This window comes from Protomyctophum parallelum (assembly GCF_964188405.1).
Source record: "Protomyctophum parallelum genome assembly, chromosome: 11".
NCBI lineage: Eukaryota > Metazoa > Chordata > Actinopteri > Myctophiformes > Myctophidae > Protomyctophum > Protomyctophum parallelum.
The window spans coordinates 17,029,117-17,048,917 of NC_139707.1; the positions used below are offsets into that span (position 1 = coordinate 17,029,117).

A 19,801-nucleotide genomic window follows, 5' to 3' on the forward strand; every position below is an offset into this window, starting at 1 on the left:
GGGGAGATCTCTGAGTGATACTATGGACCGTGTTGCTGTACTGGAACATTCACTGGGCTCGATCGCAAAGGAGAACAAAGTCTTACAGGAGAAATGTTTAGATTTAGAATGCAGAAGCCGTAGACAGAATTTAAAATTATTCAATCTAGCAGAAAATTCTGAAGCTGGTGACCCGGTTGGGTTCGCAGCCACCTTCTTCCCTACGGTGCTCGGTGCTGAGAACTTCCAGAACCCCATCGTTGTTGACCGCTGTCACAGAATAGGGGCAAAGTCAAATGATAAGAAGGATAGACCTCGCATCATGATACTACGTCTGCACTATTTCTCTGACAAGGAGAAGATCCTCGAGCTGTCCAGAAAACAAGGCAGCCTACGCTACAATGGCTCTCCAGTGTTTATTCACCCAGACGTGCCCCAAGAGATTGCAAAGCTTCGCGCAACGTATGGCCCGATTAAAACCAAGTTGCGCGAAGCGAAACGCCGTCTCCCGAGCCTAGATTACAGTCTATATCACCCGGCCAGATTCACAATAACATTGGATGGGATCCGGTACTCTCTCAACTCTCCTGAAGCGGCCGAAGAATTCTATAAAAAGAAAATAACATCCGCGGCAACACCGGCTGTTACACCCGATGAGGAACATGTAGAAGACTAGCTGGCCCGGGACATACACCCTGAACAATGATCACAGACTTGCTTTCTCCCCGTGGACATTTCTCTGTCTGCGCACCCTCCACTATCATTACTACATGGATACGATGACAAATCCACGCTCACTTAAAAAAAAAAGAGGTAATATTTGTGTGAAAAATATCTGGCGAAAGCTACTACTAAGACGAACTTTCTCCCTTTAATGCTTGGAATGCACGGAAACACCGTAATAATTCTACTTTGTTTATCTATTGAATTTATTTTTTATTATTTTTATTATGGTTATTGTATTTGATCGTTGATATCAGTCTAAAAGACGGGGTTATAGTTTACATTACTAGTGTGTGTATAGCAGCTTTGCTAATGATGCTATTATGGAATCACCATGGAGGCCGCCATTTCTATTTTTATTTATTTTTGTCCACTGTAGCACCGCGTTCGCGACCTGCGGTGCATTTGTAATCGTGTTTAGTACAAGTGCTATTGCAGTAGCATTCTTGCTATTGCTATTGTTGTCATGTAGCCTCCATGGAGGCATCCATTTTGGGTACTATGACGCTAGCAACCTACGGTGCGCCTCGAGGGACAAAAAGGTCGTCGCTTGTAATGTAGTGAGGGAGGGGGGAGAAACGTTAGTTTACGAACGTAACCATGGTTATATGACTGAGATTCGCCTCCGCTTCTGCTGTTTTGGATATGAGGAGGTTGCCTTAAGTTCTTTAAATTCCTCTTTAGATCAGTTTTATTGCCAACATTATGGTTTTAAAAGATTGAATAATTTACAAAAAAATACTTTTGAGCAAACAAAAGTGGGAAAAGTTGTTACTTTATAATTAGGGTGAGGGATTTTTCATTTTTTATTATCTTCTTATGAAAGTATGTGTTCATGCGGATGTGTGTATGCATATATACAAATTGGTTTGTTTTTTCCTTGGTTTTTGTGAACTAAGTTGCACCGACTGTGGTTTGTGTCTGTCTGTTTGAATGTGTGTTTTTTGTGAGATTGGGACTGTCTGTCTTTGTTTGAATACACCTCTTTATTTGAACGTTTAATTATATTTATATATTAATACATATATTAGTGCAAGGACATGTTTATGCGGGGGTGTGTGTGTGTGTGTGTGTGTGTGTGAGTGAGTGTTTGTATGTCTCTTTATGTATAGATCATCTGGTTGTTTTGGTTCAAAATAAGATTGTATCTTTTTATTTTATTTAATACATAACAATGGACGGTTAGCTAAGGTCTTCCCATTGTAGTTTTTTCTTTGTTTCTCTATTTTCACTATAGCTGCTTGTGTCTTAGACATAGAAAGCTGGTTAGCTTAGGCTTTTTCTTCTGTGACTGCTATTTGAGGGCAGGCATGGAGGGTTTTGGGGTTTCTCCCGTTTGTTGTTTTAATGTGTTTTTGTGTTTCTCTGTTTTTGTTTTTGTTCTCTTGCACTCCTATTCCGAATTCAGATTGATGTCAGCATTTACACTCAGTCCTTTTTTTATATTAATTCCTGATTTATACAATGGCTAATTCTATTCCAAATTCTAATATTGTAAGAGGGGAAAGCTTGGTTCAATACACTACTTGGAACTGTAGAGGTCTGAATGGAGCGGTGAAACGTGGCAATGTATTGGCTCATTTGAAGAAGCTGGGGACAGATATTGCTTTTTTACAGGAGACTCACTTACGGAATCAGGATCATAACCGCCTACGAAGAAATTGGGTAGGCCAAATATTTCACTCCCATTTCAATTTCAAATCCAGGGGCACAGCAATACTTATAAACAAGAACATTCCTTTTATACTAAATAAAACTATCCAAGACCTACACGGCAGATATATTATAGTTACTGGAAAGCTTTATAATTGTCCTATTGTTCTGGCTAATATCTACGCCCCTAACCATGACGATGAACGATTCATATCTTCTTTTTTGGCTACTTTGCCTGACCTTGACACTCACCAGTTGATCTTAGGTGGAGATCTGAATTTTATTCTTCATCCTACGCTTGATAGATCTTCACATAGACCCTATACTCTGACTAAATCAGCTAAAATGGTGAATACATTCATGGACACATTTAAATTATCAGATCCATGGAGATTCTTAAATCCAGCTCAACGTAAATATTCGTTTTTTTCTTCTGTACATCACACTTTCACAAGATTAGATTACTTCCTGATAGATTCAAAACTTCTTCCCTCAATAAGACACTGTGAGTATGAAGCAATTGTAATATCCGATCATAGTCCCCTAGTCCTCAAATTAGCATTTCAGAACAGACATATGGCCAGGACTTGGAGATTCGATAACACTCTAATAACTAGGCAAGCGTGTGTGGATGATATTAAATCCCAAATACAGTTCTATCTCTCTACAAATGACACACCCGATGTATCAAGAAGTACACTATGGGAAGCACTTAAAGCATATATACGGGGGCAGATTATTTCGCGACAGGCTTTAATCTCCCGTCTACGTAATGTTCAAGGCAAAGCTCTGACTGATCGATTACTTGAAGTAGACCTACAGTATGCAGAATCTCCTTCTCCTGAATTATACAGAGAAAGGGTTTCGACTCAAGCTGAATTCAATCTCCTATCCACAAATGAAACAACTAATTTGATGACTCGGTCACGCCATAGGTTTTATGAACACGGGGATAAGGCGGGCAAAATACTTGCACTTCAAATTAGGGAATCAGCTGCTTCTAGATTAATTACGGAGATCAATACAAACACTGGTCAAACTACTATTAATCAGCAGGAAATTAATGATGTATTTAAGCGCTTTTATTCAGATTTGTATACTTCGGAATCACTAGGAGATTCTAATTTGATTGATACTTTTTCAGAAAATTTAAACATACCTTCCATTAGTCAAGAACATAAGGTTCAACTTGAAAGAGCTATTACCTTAGATGAAGTACATCAGGCAATCTCACAAATGCAGTGCTCAAAAGCCCCAGGACCCGATGGCTATACCTCTGAATTTTACAAGTCATTTACTGAACTCATATCTCCCCTTTTACTTAAAGTGTTTAATGAATCTCTCAACGCTGGCCACCTCCCACCAACTTTCTACCAAGCTAGCATCTCTGTTCTACTTAAAAAAGATAAAGACCCACTTAATCCAGGTTCATACAGGCCTCTGAGTCTTTTGAATGTTGATACTAAAATTTTAGCAAAAATTGTGGCTACACGCTTAGAAAAAGTGCTCCCAACTGTGATACATACTGATCAAACGGGGTTTATAAAAGATAGACATCTATTTTTTAATCTTAGACGCCTATTCGACATTATATATTCTCCCAGTAGTACCCCCCAAGATACGGAAATACTGTTATCTCTTGACGCGGAGAAAGCCTTTGATAGGGTCGAGTGGGACTTCCTCCTCTCGACCCTGTCAAAATTTGGGTTTGGTCCAACCTTCACTTCATGGGTTAAACTACTTTATGCTTCTCCATTAGCTTCTGTACATACAAACGGATACAGGTCTGAAAACTTCCCTTTGAATCGCTCGACCAGACAAGGCTGCCCTCTCTCACCACTGCTCTTTGCCTTATCTATTGAGCCGCTTGCAATTGCGTTGCGTGCTTCAGACACCTACACTGGTATCTTCAGAGGAGATAGAGAGCATAAAGTTTCACTTTACGCTGACGATTTATTATTATACATATCCAAACCTTCCACATCTATTCCTAGTATCATGTCCACCTTAGAAAGTTTTGGCAGGGTTTCGGGGTATAAAGTCAATGTTTCCAAAAGCGTTTTATTTCCTATCAATACACAAGGCAATCAAACTTTTGGCTCTCACCCATTTAATGTTATAACCAGCTTTCGATATTTAGGAATCATAGTAACCAAAGCACTTAATGACTTGTTCAAGCAAAACCATACAAAACTTTTTGAACGTACTGAACAAGACTTAACGAAATGGTCGAACCTTCCTATCTCACTTGCCGGCCGAATTAATATAATTAAAATGAATGTCCTCCCTAAATATCTGTTTCTATTCCAATGTATTCCAATTTTTGTTAACAACACTTTTTTTAAGAATCTGGATAAAACTATATCCAAGTTCATTTGGGATAAGAAACACCCCCGAATAAGGAAGGATTTTTTGCAGAGGCCTAAATCAGATGGCGGAATGGGATTACCTAACTTCAAACTCTATTACTGGGCGTGTAATTTACGTGCGCTCTCATTTTGGCTCCAAGATCAATTGCCTACATGGGCATTTATTGAAGGTCAATGTTGTCCCCCAACATCGTTGTCAGCTTTAATCTTTTCCCCAGTGGCCTCAAGATATACTAAGTTACCAAAGAATTCCATAGTCTGGCATTCTCTCAAAATTTGGCTCTCAATACGAAGGCATTTCGGTTGGCACCCGGGTTCTGTGCGCGCACCTCTGGTCGCTAACCATGCTTTTTTACCGTCCCTTTCTGACGCATTGTTTAAAGTGTGGCATAGAAATGGTATTCACTCCTTCAAAGATCTTTATATTGATGGGTTATTTCCGACCTTTGAACAAATACGACGCAAATTCAAGTTACCCCAATCACATTTCTTTAGATTTCTACAGATACGACATTTTTTAACACAACACACTGATTCATTTCCAAACATACCTCCCAACTCATCAATGGAATCTATATTTCTACCTGACCCATTGCTCAAAGGAGGTGTTTCTATTATTTATAATTCTCTCTCATGTTTAGATAATAATGCCTCATTGGAGTATTTAAAAACTGCTTGGGAAAATGACTTAGGAATATCTATCACTGACGAGCAATGGTCTACATCTCAAAAGTTTGTGCACTCTTCTTCAGTATGTGCCAGGCACGGTCTTATACAGTTTAAAATATTACACAGGTTACATTTGTCAAAGGAAAAACTCAACAGAATGTTTCCAAATGTGAATCCAGCCTGCGACAGGTGTGGCCAGTCGCCGGCCACCCTAGCTCATATGTTCTGGCACTGCACTAAACTAACATCATTTTGGCAAAGTATATTTAAATCACTGTCAGACATTGTTGGAAGACCTTTTGACCCGGATCCACTGACAGCAGTTCTGGGGGTCGGGGGGCCCGGGGTCAAACTGTCTACTTTCCAATATAACATGGTAAAATATGTGACTCTACTGGCTCGCAGACTGATACTGTTGAATTGGAAACAAGCACAGGTTCCCACTCACACTACACTTATGAAAGATGTTATGCACTACTTGCAATTGGAAAAGATAAAGTTTGAATTGAGAGGGAGTGAAGATAGATTTTACCAGACATGGCAACCCTTCATTGACCATTTCAATAGGTGCACGCTAACCCCTCCTACACAATAGATAACATATTAGAAAATTGGAAAGAAAAGTAAAGAAAAAAAAGGAACTGAGTATTTTATCTTATTTTATTTATTCTCATTTAAAAAGAAATGTCTGTAATTCAGTTAATTTACAACGTGTTGGGAAAGTTTTGAGAGCAAGAGTGTCTGTCCTGTGGTCTTTGTTTTGTTTGTCTGTTCACATTTGTCGTTGTTTAACTGTTTCTTTTGTTTTTTCGTTTTTATCACATTTATATATCTTTTTTATTATGTATTGTATGTGGAATTTACATTATCTGTCTTTATCTTTCATTTTATATAACTGAATAACATTATTATTGTCAAAGATTTTCATATAAGTTGTCATATACAAAAAATGCCTAATAAAAACAGTATTAAAAAAAAAAAAAAGGGAGACATCGAAGAGGAAGGATGGATGGGGAAGGATCAACATATGATTCTGATATATGTCAGAACAGTTTCTGACATATATCCATATATGGAGATCTAAGGGTCTGAGGTTTGAGGTCCGATGTAGAGTTCTGATGATGTTCGTGATGATGTCACGTGATGTCACGAGACCTGGGCACCATGTATGGGGATATTGAGTGACTTACAGGAAATTTATGATTTCATAGTAAATGTGACCTGCTGTCGCAAATTCGCCATCATGGCTTGGTGTAGGATTAATATAGCATGTAATTATTTCAACATTGTGTGTCTGAAGGAATAGAATAAGGTGATTGCTGGGATTGGGGAATATTGATGTTAAACTCCCTATGTTGTTTTTTTCTTTTTCAGAGTGAGCCCAGCCTTCCTACAGACCACCTCCTCCATTCAGGTGGGCTAAGATGAGTATAACCAGTGATGAAGTCAACTTTTTGGTGTACAGATATCTCCAAGAATCAGGTATGTGTGGCAAGTCCAAGTAGTATCTGTTTTTTAAAGCCTCAAATAAGCCTTAAATATGCATGATTTGCCACTTTTGGTTACACTGATGTTGGCTATGTATCCAGTTGTGGGCGTGGTTTAGCGAGACACAGCAGGGCCTGAACAGCGACATTCTAAATCCTAGCCGGGTTGTGCTTATAACCTCGCTCCGCTTCTGTGGTCATGCGGAAGTGCCTCTCGCCTCCAACAACAACTGCGGACTAGACCTAAATATATTACTCTATGGACTAGACAGCGACAGAGGCTCGAGATCTCAAGCAAACTTAAGCCACGTGAGACACCATCGAGCGAGCTAAAGCCAGCGAGTTGCCGTGTGTTGCGAAGTTCGCTTAGCTGGCTCAAGATTTAATACTAAATATGTGAGTTTGTATGTAGGATGTAAGGGGCGGTTCATGGGCGGAATAGCTGTTTAGACTCCAGACCACATGGAATGTCAGGAAAGTTCCCCATCTTGTGACAAAGCAGAGTCCCTACACATACATGTTCCTACATTTCTGACTCATAAACGTCCTGTTTGCATCAGTGTTCAGTTGGGTACAGAGGTCCAACTGCCGGTCATAATGTCCAGCATGATAAAAATGTCTAAGATTCATCTTTCATAACGTGGCTCAGCTGACCTGTTAAGGCAATACTTACTCTGGTTGGGTTTATTCAAATACTAATAATAATTGGGATGGGCAATAAAACATGTATTGGCAATAGTTCATTAGTCTAGTCTTCTCCAGCCACAGTGGGATTCAGATTCCATTATGCCACAGTTGCATTCATTGCATTGGATCCCTCTCAGGACAGTGGGCATAGAGGGCCATAAAAACAAGTCAATTCCACAAGAAATGCCTTTGTCATTTATTGTACACAGTTGGCTTTTATGTACAGTAGGTAGGCATTATATTATAGGCATGTAGAAATATAAACAGGCCATTGTGGATGTCTATTCTAGTGGACATGCAGAATATTGCTTTCCTTCCTCATATTGCTTGCATTCCTCATATGTGACAACGTGCCATACTGCCATTCACACTAACCTATTTGTCAGGGTGCAGATGAATTATTGAGACCGTAGCTGCTGTATTTCACTACTCCTTTGTTGTGAGTGAAATCAGCTGACAGAAAGCAAGCAAGCTCTGAGATGCCAACATCGGCATGTTTTCTTGAAAGCTCAAAATGTTCTCCTCAACATGAACAATTATGTGAATCAGAGTGATGAGGCTCCTGTTGGAATGTTTGTGTTGCGTTTTGTTTACACTCCATCCGGCCCAATCTCTGGTTAATGAATGCAAATGTGTTTTTCATTTTCAGGTTTCTCTCACTCAGCATTCACCTTTGGCATCGAGAGCCACATCAGCCAGTCCAACATCAATGGGACACTAGTGCCCCCTGCTGCCCTCATCTCCATCCTGCAGAAAGGCCTCCAGTATGTGGAGGCAGAGATCAGCATCAACGAGGTGAGAGCAGTGCCTCTGGATACTAGAGTGTACTTGATGCAAGCCCCTGGATACCCAAAACACTCATAGCACCCATCCCATCTGTACCACACAGGAATCAATAGTCTCCCTTCTAACAATAACCAATCCAGGCTAAAGGAAGGCTTATTGATTTCTCATTTCAAGAGGTTGGCTACAGTTCAAATGCACAAATATTGTCTTTGATTTCAGGTTAGAGACTTTGAGCTGACCCTTGAGACCCTCTTGGCTTTGCCGAGGAATACACACGCTTACGCATACACGCACGCACGCGCACACACACACACACACACACACACACACACACACACAGACACACACACACACACAGTCACAGACACTCTCTCTCAATCTCTCACTCACTCACAATAAACAATGTATTGTCACCTATATAGATTTGCATATTGTTGGATATAATACTCCACAAGGGAGGCTTTGCTTAAATGGACTCCAGATCAATGGCGTTTGATTCCAGATGAACAAACTGATTGAAAGTCACATTACATGCATGGTACAACGATCCTTTATTGATTTGCGGTTGTCTGCATCAACAGGATGGCACAGTGTTTGATGGCCGGCCAATCGAGTCACTGTCCCTCATCGACGCGGTGATGCCAGACGTGGTGCAGACGCGGCAGCAGGCCTTCCGCGATAAGCTAGCCCAGCAGCAGGCTGCGTGTGCCATGGCGGCGTCCGTCTCCAGCATCCAGCCCAACACACCAAAGAATGGAGAGGCCACTGTCAACGGGGAGGAGAATGGCACTTACAACATGAGTAAGTTACTCCATTTCTCCCTCCACACCAAATCTCTTTTGTGAAAATAGCCGATCTACAAGCTCACAGGGCATTGTTTTGGTTTTTTTGCTGAATGCTCGCCCCCCAGACACCAGGGTTCATTTGATTGACCTTGTGCTCGAATCTCTAATACAGGTGTGTGTGTATTAGGTTTAAAAAATAAGTGGTTGATATCTACCCACTGTTCTGACAGTACAGAATACTGCCTAACTAAAATGAGTAGATGTGTGTGTGTAGGATGGAGAAAGAGAGCAAAATGAAAGACAGCCAGGCAATGAAAGGCAAGTACATGCTGCATTCAGTGCATTGCCATTTTGTGCCCTGAGTGGATGTTTTTGCTTTGTATCTTTGCATCATAGCGTACATACATAGGTAGGCTAATGGGGCACTTTACGCCTAGGGAAATCACATCCACAGTTATTCCTCCAGGAATCTGGAAATTAAATTACCAAATTGGTTTGGCAGGCTTAAAAAAAGGTAAGCTGTTTTGTCCAGATACCTCGCCTGCTCTTTACCTGCATGTGGCTACTTCATTGATGTAGATTTATCATGAATATTGGTACCAGAATGTTAAACTTCAATACAAATAATATAAATAAAAAAATCCTGGTCTCTAAACTACCTCCCCCTGGCCAGCCCATCACCATTGTGTCATTTTAAAACCATGGTCTTTTTGACAGCCCTAGTTGTGTGTTAGTTTGGTTGTGATACACCCGTACAGTGTCGTTTTCACAGTACTGTATGTGAAGGCATTAGTAACGGTTTAGCTTCTTCTTAAGTTCAATGGCTGAAACTGTAGAGGTGTGTATCAGGTGAACCCTTAGGCGAAAGAGGGGAAACCGAGCGGATGTCTGTGTCAGCAGATCATATTCAGTTTGAAAGTGTTGGTGGCAACAGGATCCGCTCCATAGGAGTTCTGCTTCAATGACCTCACACAGGACCACAGACAAAACACATCCACCCACCCAGGATAGTTGCTTCTTCTCCCCACAGTGACTGTCTTGGATGATGCCGTGATTGCCTTGAACAATTGCAATTCGGGGGAAAAAAGTGGAAAATAAATTTGTCTGCGTGCAAATGCATTGACCAGACGTCCCGCTGTGGCCAGGTTTGGTGAGAACAGTCGCTCGTGCGCAAACCTGCACGCACAATAAAAGCTTGTGACTACGCCTTTTTGGTGGATTCCCAGTGTTACTGTGATTTGAAAAACTCAAGCTAAATCTCGTCCCTTACCGCTCATTTCTTTTTGTGGCTTTCGCCTTTTTAGGGATAGACCGTAGGCTGACAGGAAATGGGGAGAGAGATGGGGGGGGGGGGGGGGGGTGACATGCAGTGAAGGCCGTCGGGATCTGGAGTCGAACCCACAGCACACTGCCAGTCTGGATTACCAGCCAAGGTGCCTGGACCGCTGAGCCACGGCCCAGGCCATTGCCGCTCATTTCATGTGGATAAACATTCACTACACTAGGTGGGAATGGGGAAAAGCACAATTTACCAAACTCGACAGGGCGACTTGCTCGCTTTAGCTTGCTCGGTGGTGCCTTACGTGGCTCAAGTCACCTTTAGGCTGCGTGCCTCCGACGGTGAAACCTTTTCCAATCTGAATGGTTTTCCAATCGTACTGTCACGGTTTTCCAATCGTACTGTCACATACACACACACACAAACATACACGAGCAGATCTACAAGCTTGTACAGTAGATCGGCTATTTTTGTTGCATGACACCGTTGTACGTCAAACTATAAATCATGGCTAATTGTCATTTGTCAATGCGACAATTGACAATTATAATTTTTGGTATTTCCCTGTCTGTTCTGACCTGTGTGTGTGTGTGTGTGTGTGTGTGTGTGTGTGTGTGTGTGTGTGTATGTGTGTGTGTGTGTGTGTGTGTGTGTGTGTCTGTGTGTGTGTTTGGTTGTGTGTGCGCATCTCTCTCTCTTGCTCTCGCCCTTGCTCTCTCTGTCTCTCGCATGTCTTTTCTGTGTGTTTGTGTGTGTGCGCCTTTTCATGTGCATGTGTGGACAGATAACCACAGTGAGTCTATGGATGTGGATGTGGACGTAGAGATACCTGCCAGTAAGGCCATAGTGCTCCGAGGCCATGAGTCTGAGGTGTTCATCTGCGCATGGAACCCCGTCACCGACCTGCTAGCCTCAGGGTAAGTAAGAGAGAGGGTCTTCTTTATTCAGAGAGACATTGAAATGTATGGGATGTGAAATGTGTGAACCTTCCGTACATTTCCTTGAATTATGTAATGGACACTGCTTGAATAAGGTGTACGTAGCGTGCAGGGGCTTTCACACACAAATATTCACTTTATTTAACCACACAAACCATAGTGACCCTATCCTCCTGGGGAGATCATTGGGCGACAATAACAGATCTACAAGCTCACAACGCGTCTCTCTCTCAACGCACTGCAAAGATATTTAGCATAGAGGGAATAGAGGGGAGCCTAGTATGGAGCCCTGGTGGGCTCCAGTTAATGTAGTATAATAGTAGGGTTTAAGTGGTTAACACTCACAGCCTTTGCAAGTCCTGACAGACTGACTCATATAGTCCAGTGAGGCAATGACTCTTTCTCTGGGTGTGTTGGTCCTGTGTTCAGCTCAGGAGACTCCACGGCGAGGATCTGGAACCTAAATGAGAATAACAACTCCAGCTCCACCCAGCTGGTGCTGCGCCACTGTATTCGAGAAGGCGGCCAGGATGTCCCCAGCAACAAAGATGTCACCTCACTGGACTGGAATGTAGGTTCCCAGTCATCTCTCCGTCCTTCTCTGAACATTTTTGTTAATTCCTGCTCGACGTTTGACACTGGTTCTTAGAAGATTCTTACACACAGTACATTCTACTGTATCTTTTGGCCAAATGTAAATAGTGATCACAGTGTCATAGTGATTACAAAGTAAAGTACAAACTAAGGTGCTTCACAAGAACAATGCTGGTTAGCTGAAAAATAATGCTGGTTAGCTGAAAAATAATGCTGGTTAGCTGAAAAATAATGCTGGTTAGCTGAATTTTTGTTTAGTTTTTACATGCATAGATTTTCAACTACTACAACTACTGTCATGGATGTAGCTGTGATTGGTCTACTTTTGAGGGGACATACATACTGTACTGTACTGTAGAGTAGACAAACCCTTTTCTAGATGCTTAACATGAATTCAATAAGCTCACAATTTTACAACAAACAGAATACAATAGACGTAGGAAAACAGATTTAATGTGTACCATGTGCAGTACGATTGTGCGATCATTTAGGGAAGTTAAGTAAAGTTGTATTATCGTTCCATTCAACAGAGCGATGGGACTCTCTTAGCAACAGGCTCGTATGATGGATTTGCCAGAATATGGACAAAAGATGGTACGTTTCCATTTACTGTGGCATATGAGTCATCACCATTTCATGTTATTGTGAATAATGCCACCTCTGTGATAATACGGCGAAGGTTTATTTTCCGAACTAAAGTATCCGTCCCCTAACCATCAGGGAACCTGGCGAGTACCTTGGGGCAGCACAAAGGGCCCATATTTGCACTGAAGTGGAACAAGAAGGGGAACTCTATTCTCAGTGCCGGTGTAGATAAGGTACTAAATAACCTTGTTGTTGTTGATTCATTCAATTCAAGTATATCCAAAGTAGTAATTTGTGGGTGCTCTAGAGACTCGGAGCACATTCTATATCCATATTTGCACTTCTTCATGAACAATTAAAAATTTCAGACGACAATCATTTGGGATGCGCACACGGGAGAGGCCAAACAGCAGTTTCCGTTTCATTCAGGTAAGACTGCTTTTCATTGACATAAGCACTATGAGCTACAGTATGTACATGAAACTACACTCACTGTGACCACATTCACACGGCTGCCATTTTGCTCTTCTTAAATCATACTGCTAAATATGGGAGGAGTGTCCAGTGAACCGTGATCATGAACTCACAACGCTGAATGAATGAATTATTAAATGTTCCACAGCCCCAGCACTGGATGTCGACTGGCAGAACAATACTACCTTTGCTTCGTGCAGCACAGACATGTGCATCCATGTATGTCGGCTGGGCAGCGACCGGCCTCTGAAGACTTTCCAGGGTCACACGGTAAGCGGCACCTTGTCTCACTTGAACTGTGGTTTCTAGTCTAGACCAGAGATTGGCAGCACACCGAAAACAATGCACAATGTTGTTCAACCACAGGTAAGCGTGTACAGTTGTCTCTGGAAAACCATGCGTACTGTAAACAACCAAACAATGGCAGAGTTTTAGACATATTTATATAACGGCAGTTTTAAAGAGCCACTCCAACAAAAAAACAGAGTTGCAGTATGTTCTCTCTCTCTTTCTCTCTGATTGGCACTGTGTGAGAGACAAATACTTCATATTTTTATATACGATATATACAATAAATATATCAGGTTGAGGTTCTATGGAAATGGAAACTATCTCTGCTCCTCATGAGCCTGGGTGTGGACTGTCAGTTGAGTGCAGTACTTTCATCCGACGGAGCATTGGTCCGAACGACAACCTACCTCCTCCCTCACCCTAACCCTAACCTCCCCCGGGCAGACACCTAAACCTAACCCTCTCCCGACCCGCAGCGCACCTCGGATGATAGTATGCCTCCCCTGTCAGTTTGGCAAAACCCAGTTTTAGGATTTTGTTGCAAGTGGTTACAAGTTGTGTTGCGAATCTTTGGTCTGGACAGGGTTTTAGGGTTCTCAATTGTCATTTATATTTGACCCCATCTGAAAGGTTTTTGTGCCAGGGACAATTTTGTGTTGTACCTTTTTTAAATGGCAGATTTACAAGCTCACAAAGCTTTGATTACACCATGATGTGGTGTGCGCTTGTAGATTGGCTATTCTCAAATAGGCATAGTATAAAATAGGGTTACAGTGGTTAAACTGATGTTGATGCTGTAATAACTCTGATAACTCGTGAGTTACAGTCCACTTAACAACCCTAGGTAGTCAAGTGAATCAACAGTGATTCCTGCTACATACAACCTAAATTGCCACGAAAAAAGAAGCAGACTAGATAAAGTGCCCTTCTGGGCACAGGTCTCCACCAGTGCAGGTCAGGTTGTGGCCTCCTGGTGGTGCTTGCAAAAATCCACCTGTTGGTGGCGCTATAACAGGCCAATGTGAAAAGGGTGGGATATATTCCTCAGCCTAGTAGGAAAGTCTGTGAAAGATTTCATGTAAATTGCACGCTGCGTTCATGATTTGAAGCCAATACTGCAAACTTTGAAAGCCAATCTTATGACTATAGAGATACTGTGTAATGATTTGCGTGATTTTTGGACAGAATCTGGAGGAGTAATATCAAAAAATGTTTTTCAAAAGTCGGCCTCCTGGTGGTGCTATAACAGGCCGTTCTGGAAAATGTGGGCATCATCGTTGGCATCCAGGGAGTGTGCGTGCAAAATTTGGCACCGACCGGTTTACGGTGCTGGAGATTAGCTGGTAATAGCCGGACAGACAGACACACACACACACACACACACACGGACCTGGTGGAGACAATAATAGAGGGTATTTAATTGTGTTTGCAGAATGAAGTCAACGCTATTAAGTGGGACCCATCGGGGATGCTACTTGCCTCCTGCTCAGATGACATGACCTTAAAGGTAAGTCCAAACAAAGGAGTAGTAATGGGCAACCAACGCAGGTGATGATTAGTTTTTCATGTCATATTTGCTCTTTTCCGTCTCTTGTACAGATCTGGAGTATGAAGCAGGACACCAGCGTCCACGACCTCCAAGCTCACAGCAAAGAGATCTACACTATTAAGTGGAGCCCCACTGGCCCTGCAACCAACAACCCCAACTGCAACATCATGCTGGCTAGGTGGGATATCGCGCTACACCGCCATACAGAGTCGTACAAGGCCCACCCACGTGTCTTTGAGCTTTGAGACAGTGTTATGGTTTGTGCGCCCCGGGGCAGAAGGTGTATGTGTGCCAGTATTTGCGTGTGGATCTCTGAAAGGGATTCTTGTCGGGGCCCCGACATTCAAAGGAAGTCAGGTCCCAGGCAGCTTACGCAGTGCTAGTAAATCTCAGTGGCCCACAGCCATAAACCCCTGACCCAGGCGTGCACATGTGTATAAATGTATCCATTTTCCTACCATCCCTGACATCCCAGCGTATGTGGATACATATCACTGTGGATATTAAACCGCCTTCATTGGCACGACTTGTAAGGCATTTGGTAATCTTAAGTAAATGCCACTATAAGCCATAAACTTTTAATTACCTCCAATATTTCAAGTCGTTTTGACTTGTCTATTAATATCGTTGCAATGCAGCAATTCATTATCACATGCTTTCAACAGTGTCAGTCTTCACAGTGACAGATGTTCACTGTGTCTCACTCACAAAGGTTTAGTTTTAGTTTTTGCCAAAAATGGCAACATTTTGTGTGGTAGTATTTTGGCAGTCCTTGACTCACATAGAAGTTGATGAAAGATATAATAATATTTTAAACGCTTTAAAATGTAACGGCACAGCTCTGGGACAAAACATAGACGGTGACCACATTACTCCAATGCGTTGTGTTGGTGAGTGGAAAGGAAAGGATGGTGGCATAGTTTAATACAACATAATTAAAAGAAAAGGGCAACGTGAACCAAAGCATTTACAAATTTCTCTTCTGCTGGCTTTGAAAAGGCCAGGAAGAGACATCAGTTGAGGCCAGAGGTCCTGAAACTAATGACTTAACGGCTCAGCCAGTGAAGACCGGGAGGCAGAGCTGCATTGCTGTCACAAGTAACATCATGTGATAAAGGGTAATGAGTTGCTTTGTGTTCAGGGTTGATTTGCTTGATTCACAATGGCGGTGAAATTATGGGGAGATTTACTGAAAGATTAAAGCAATAGCCCCAAAAATTATTTCTAAAATCTATTGCTATTTAAATAGGAAACCTGCAGCGAAAACCGTTAGTCTGCTCTGCTGCTACACTGTGTGTGTGTGTGTGTGTGTGTGTGTGTGTGTGTGTGTGTGTGTGTGTGTGTGTGTGTGTGTGTGTGTGTGTGTGTGTGTGTGTGTGTGTGTGTGTGTGTGTGTGTGTGTGTGTGTGTGTGTGTGTGTGTGTGCAAAAACCCGGACAACGCTAATATTTTAACGTGTTTCTTATATCTACAGCGCCTCTTTTGACTCGACCGTTCGCCTTTGGGACGTGGAGCGGGGTGTGTGTATCCACACACTGACAAAGCACCAGGAACCTGTCTACAGTGTGGCCTTCAGCCCTGACGGCAAGCACCTGGCCAGTGGCTCCTTCGACAAGTGTGTGCACATCTGGAACACCACGGTGAGTCTCCGAGTGGGATTCAAACTGTGGCATTCTGCACGTTGACAGCTGAGTGGGTCATTAATGCATTGTGCTACGCTTTCAGACTGGAGCGTTGGTGCACAGCTACAGGGGAACCGGTGGGATTTTCGAGGTCTGCTGGAACAGCACAGGGGACAAAGTCGGTGCTAGTGCTTCAGATGGCTCTGTAAGTCATGGCCGTTCTCCCATGCAGCTTATTTCATTTACTTTGATAAAACAATAATTCTAAAAAGGAGTTGATGAAACTTTGTTTTAATTAATTAAAGCTAATTAATTAATTAATTAAAGACCACAGGCATTATGACTTGTATGTATTAACCGGCTTCTGCACAGATCTGAGTTTGCATATTATGCTCTTTTCTCACGAAAGAATATTGATAAATTATAACTGTCAAGTTTATTTGGAATTCAACCGATTCCATATGATGTTAATTTAATTGTTTATTCTGCTATCTTTGCCCTCTAGGTATGTGTGCTTGATCTCAGAAAATAGCGCCCTGATTGAACCCTTCAACACGAATTCTGGAATGTGCAGCAAAACTTGCCTTCTGACATCAGCAGACACTTTCATTGCTCAAGGAGGGCTATAATTACTTGCGGTGTAAGATGACCCTCACAGGACATAAACCGCATGACAGCCAGCAGCAGCCTCCAAGAAACCAAAACCAGCTAGTGTATAGCTGGTTCGAGTGCTAATGATCATTTGTGTGGTCTAATATTGTGCACACTCCTTTTTGAGATCCGTAATCAAGATCGGCTCAGAATATCCACAGGGTCGGACTATAAGTCCTACTCCCTTGGCTCAGCCAGGTTTTCATATGTTTCTAATCAGGAGGTGCCACAATTCCTCAGCGCCACTGGTCCTGCTGTTACCTGGCTGTGGGCAAAAATGCTAGATGTGGCTTTATGTATCTATGGTATGAGTGAAGCACAGCAGTGTTTGGTGATGTTTAGGCTACACCTTATGAAAGAAAGGTTGCATTTTTAGAAATTCTCCAGGAAAATGTTACCTCATGTTAAAAAAATAAAAAAAGACATGGTGAAAGTAACATTTGTTAGTGATACACTGGCATCCTCTGTTGACAGGATGCTGATGTGCCGCTATGAGGTAGTTCTTAGCTCACATTTGTAAACCGCAAAGGTCAGCAGGAGACAAAACTGCCAAGAACTAGCCTTGTAAGTGTAAAAACGTTCAGTTAACTCGGGAAACAGAAAAGGTCATGTTGCTGACATGTCAGCCTGATGTGAAATGTGTGGTTTATAAGAGAATTTTCTCCCTTTACGGATGTAAATTTAATGAATGTAAAGATATGTAAATTAGATAAATACACAGACTTATATACTGTGTATATGTGTTTATATATAGTACACTTTTATGTCATTCTGTAGAGGCTCTATACTGGCTAGAGCTCTCAACTATTTTCTTTGCTGATATGCCATTACAAAAACTTTTAAAATTAAGTGTATGTCAGGGCGGTATCATATTGTCACAATGTATGTTAAACTTCACAAATCATGTAAATGGTATATCAAATCAGTATATCCAGTCAGTTACAGGTGGTTGGCGTGACAGCAAAATGAGGTACATTTGTTTTTCTGCATTGATCAGTGTTCTGTCGACCACCATGGGAGAGACCTAGGCCTTGTTATCTGCATATTGTGGAATTGCCTGCTGAACTTGCTAAAGATTATTATTCTTAATAGTCATCCCAGGTTTGTGCTTTGGCCCATTGCTTTACGTTTACAACCTATTATTGAAGATGATGACACAGTTCCTGTTAAACCATGCACAGAAAAGTCCAATTTTAAAGTTAAATTAATACTGTGCACCTGTGAAGGAATCAATGCAGAATTGTATGTGTGACATGTCTGAGCAGGAGGCGAGTAGCACCCACTATGCGTCCCACTTGATAGCATTGACCTCATTCTGCAAACTAATTAAGGACTACATGTATACTGTAACATGGGTGTCCACCTGTAACAAGGATGTTTATCATTGTGGCGCCCTCCCTGGATCAGTCTACTGAAAATCCAGCGCACATTATGACCATGAAGATGGTCAGGCAAAAAAGGTCCTGCTGTTCTTAAAACGTCTATGGTTGGTTTACTTGGGGTCAGGGTGCCACCTAATGATCAGATTTTTATTCCGATTTGAAAAAGCCTATATTGTGGGCTGAGCTTTAATAGTGTGCAGTATGTGTGCTTACTGGGGTCTATGTATAAGCAGTATCTTCAAACTAACATGCCACCACTTTGATATGCCTTTTTGTTTCTGTTGCTTTCTCTTTCAGTTAAGTCTTAGAAAAATGTGAAGTGCACTTTTTCATATTATGTTGTGTTCAGCTTATAAGATTTTGCTAAAAAATGGAAAGTCCAGGCTTATTCTTGTTTTGTTTTGTTTTTGTTTGTTTTTGTTTATTACGTCATAATCGGACGTTGATGGATGCTTGCCATTGTCTGACTCCTTTGTTTGCTGAGAGCCATTATTGTCTGTGTCAGACTGAGAATTGGGCTGTGGTTGGTAGCCATCTTGGCATGCTGAGAAGCCCAGTGTGGAATAAGTGCTGTGACAGCACTGCTGTCTCTCTCTTGCCCTGGTCTAGGGTGTGGTCACCTATTTCCAAGACAAAACAATGAAGTCAATGTCTGAAATAAATCACTCTATTTTGATATTAGAAAACAATGGCTGTGTCTTGTATATTTGTATTATTGTTAGTTTATTAGCCTTATAGCTTGGCTAAGTAATGATAGGCTACATGCGAGGCTTTGGTGTTGTGTGTGGTGTGGTGGTGTTGGCATGACAAAAGTGCCTTTAAAAGTCCCTAGCCAAGGTATGACGGATGCGCTATATCACAGCTTTGAGTGTATTATTGCTAAGCAGCGGATTATTGTGATGACAACTGAGAACATCAATGTGTCCTAATGGAGAATTATAATTCAAACATGTAATGATCAGTGTAATCATTAACCGTAAGGTGTCAATGTACTGTACATGGCAGTAAACTCTTGCATATGGTCCTGACCAGGGTATAAATCCATTCTTGAATTTATTGGTCTACGAGAACAATCCAAGCAGAGTTCAAGCATCAAGGAACCGTGTCACCAACAAAACCTTTTAAGAAATGCTCTTTATATTTAATATTTAATAAAATAGATTTATGCAGTAAAAATACATGGTAGAAAGCTGCACATCTGTAATTCAAACTAAATCATTTAAATATTGTGACCCTGTTACATGAGGGTAACAAGGAGCTACTTCACTGAATACATCGAACAAAACTGGAGGCTACTT

The 19,801-nt window shown here is 41.7% G+C and overlaps 1 protein-coding gene across 1 annotated transcript in view; it reads left to right on the top strand.

Annotated features, from left to right (window-relative positions):
- tbl1x (transducin beta like 1 X-linked) overlaps window positions 1-18,615 on the top strand; it is a 40,933-nt gene extending 22,318 nt beyond the window's left edge. Inside the window, exons 2-15 of the mRNA XM_083776509.1 lie at window positions 6,768-6,875; window positions 8,217-8,362; window positions 8,935-9,154; window positions 11,202-11,334; window positions 11,785-11,926; window positions 12,480-12,543; window positions 12,670-12,767; window positions 12,903-12,963; window positions 13,157-13,278; window positions 14,732-14,806; window positions 14,899-15,026; window positions 16,323-16,488; window positions 16,574-16,675; window positions 16,976-18,615. Coding sequence (XP_083632635.1) covers window positions 6,818-6,875; window positions 8,217-8,362; window positions 8,935-9,154; window positions 11,202-11,334; window positions 11,785-11,926; window positions 12,480-12,543; window positions 12,670-12,767; window positions 12,903-12,963; window positions 13,157-13,278; window positions 14,732-14,806; window positions 14,899-15,026; window positions 16,323-16,488; window positions 16,574-16,675; window positions 16,976-17,002 — 1,542 coding nt within the window. The 5' untranslated portion in view covers window positions 6,768-6,817 and the 3' untranslated portion in view covers window positions 17,003-18,615. The remainder of the gene's footprint in view (window positions 1-6,767; window positions 6,876-8,216; window positions 8,363-8,934; window positions 9,155-11,201; window positions 11,335-11,784; window positions 11,927-12,479; window positions 12,544-12,669; window positions 12,768-12,902; window positions 12,964-13,156; window positions 13,279-14,731; window positions 14,807-14,898; window positions 15,027-16,322; window positions 16,489-16,573; window positions 16,676-16,975) is intronic.
- Window positions 18,616-19,801: the final 1,186 nt, after the last annotated feature.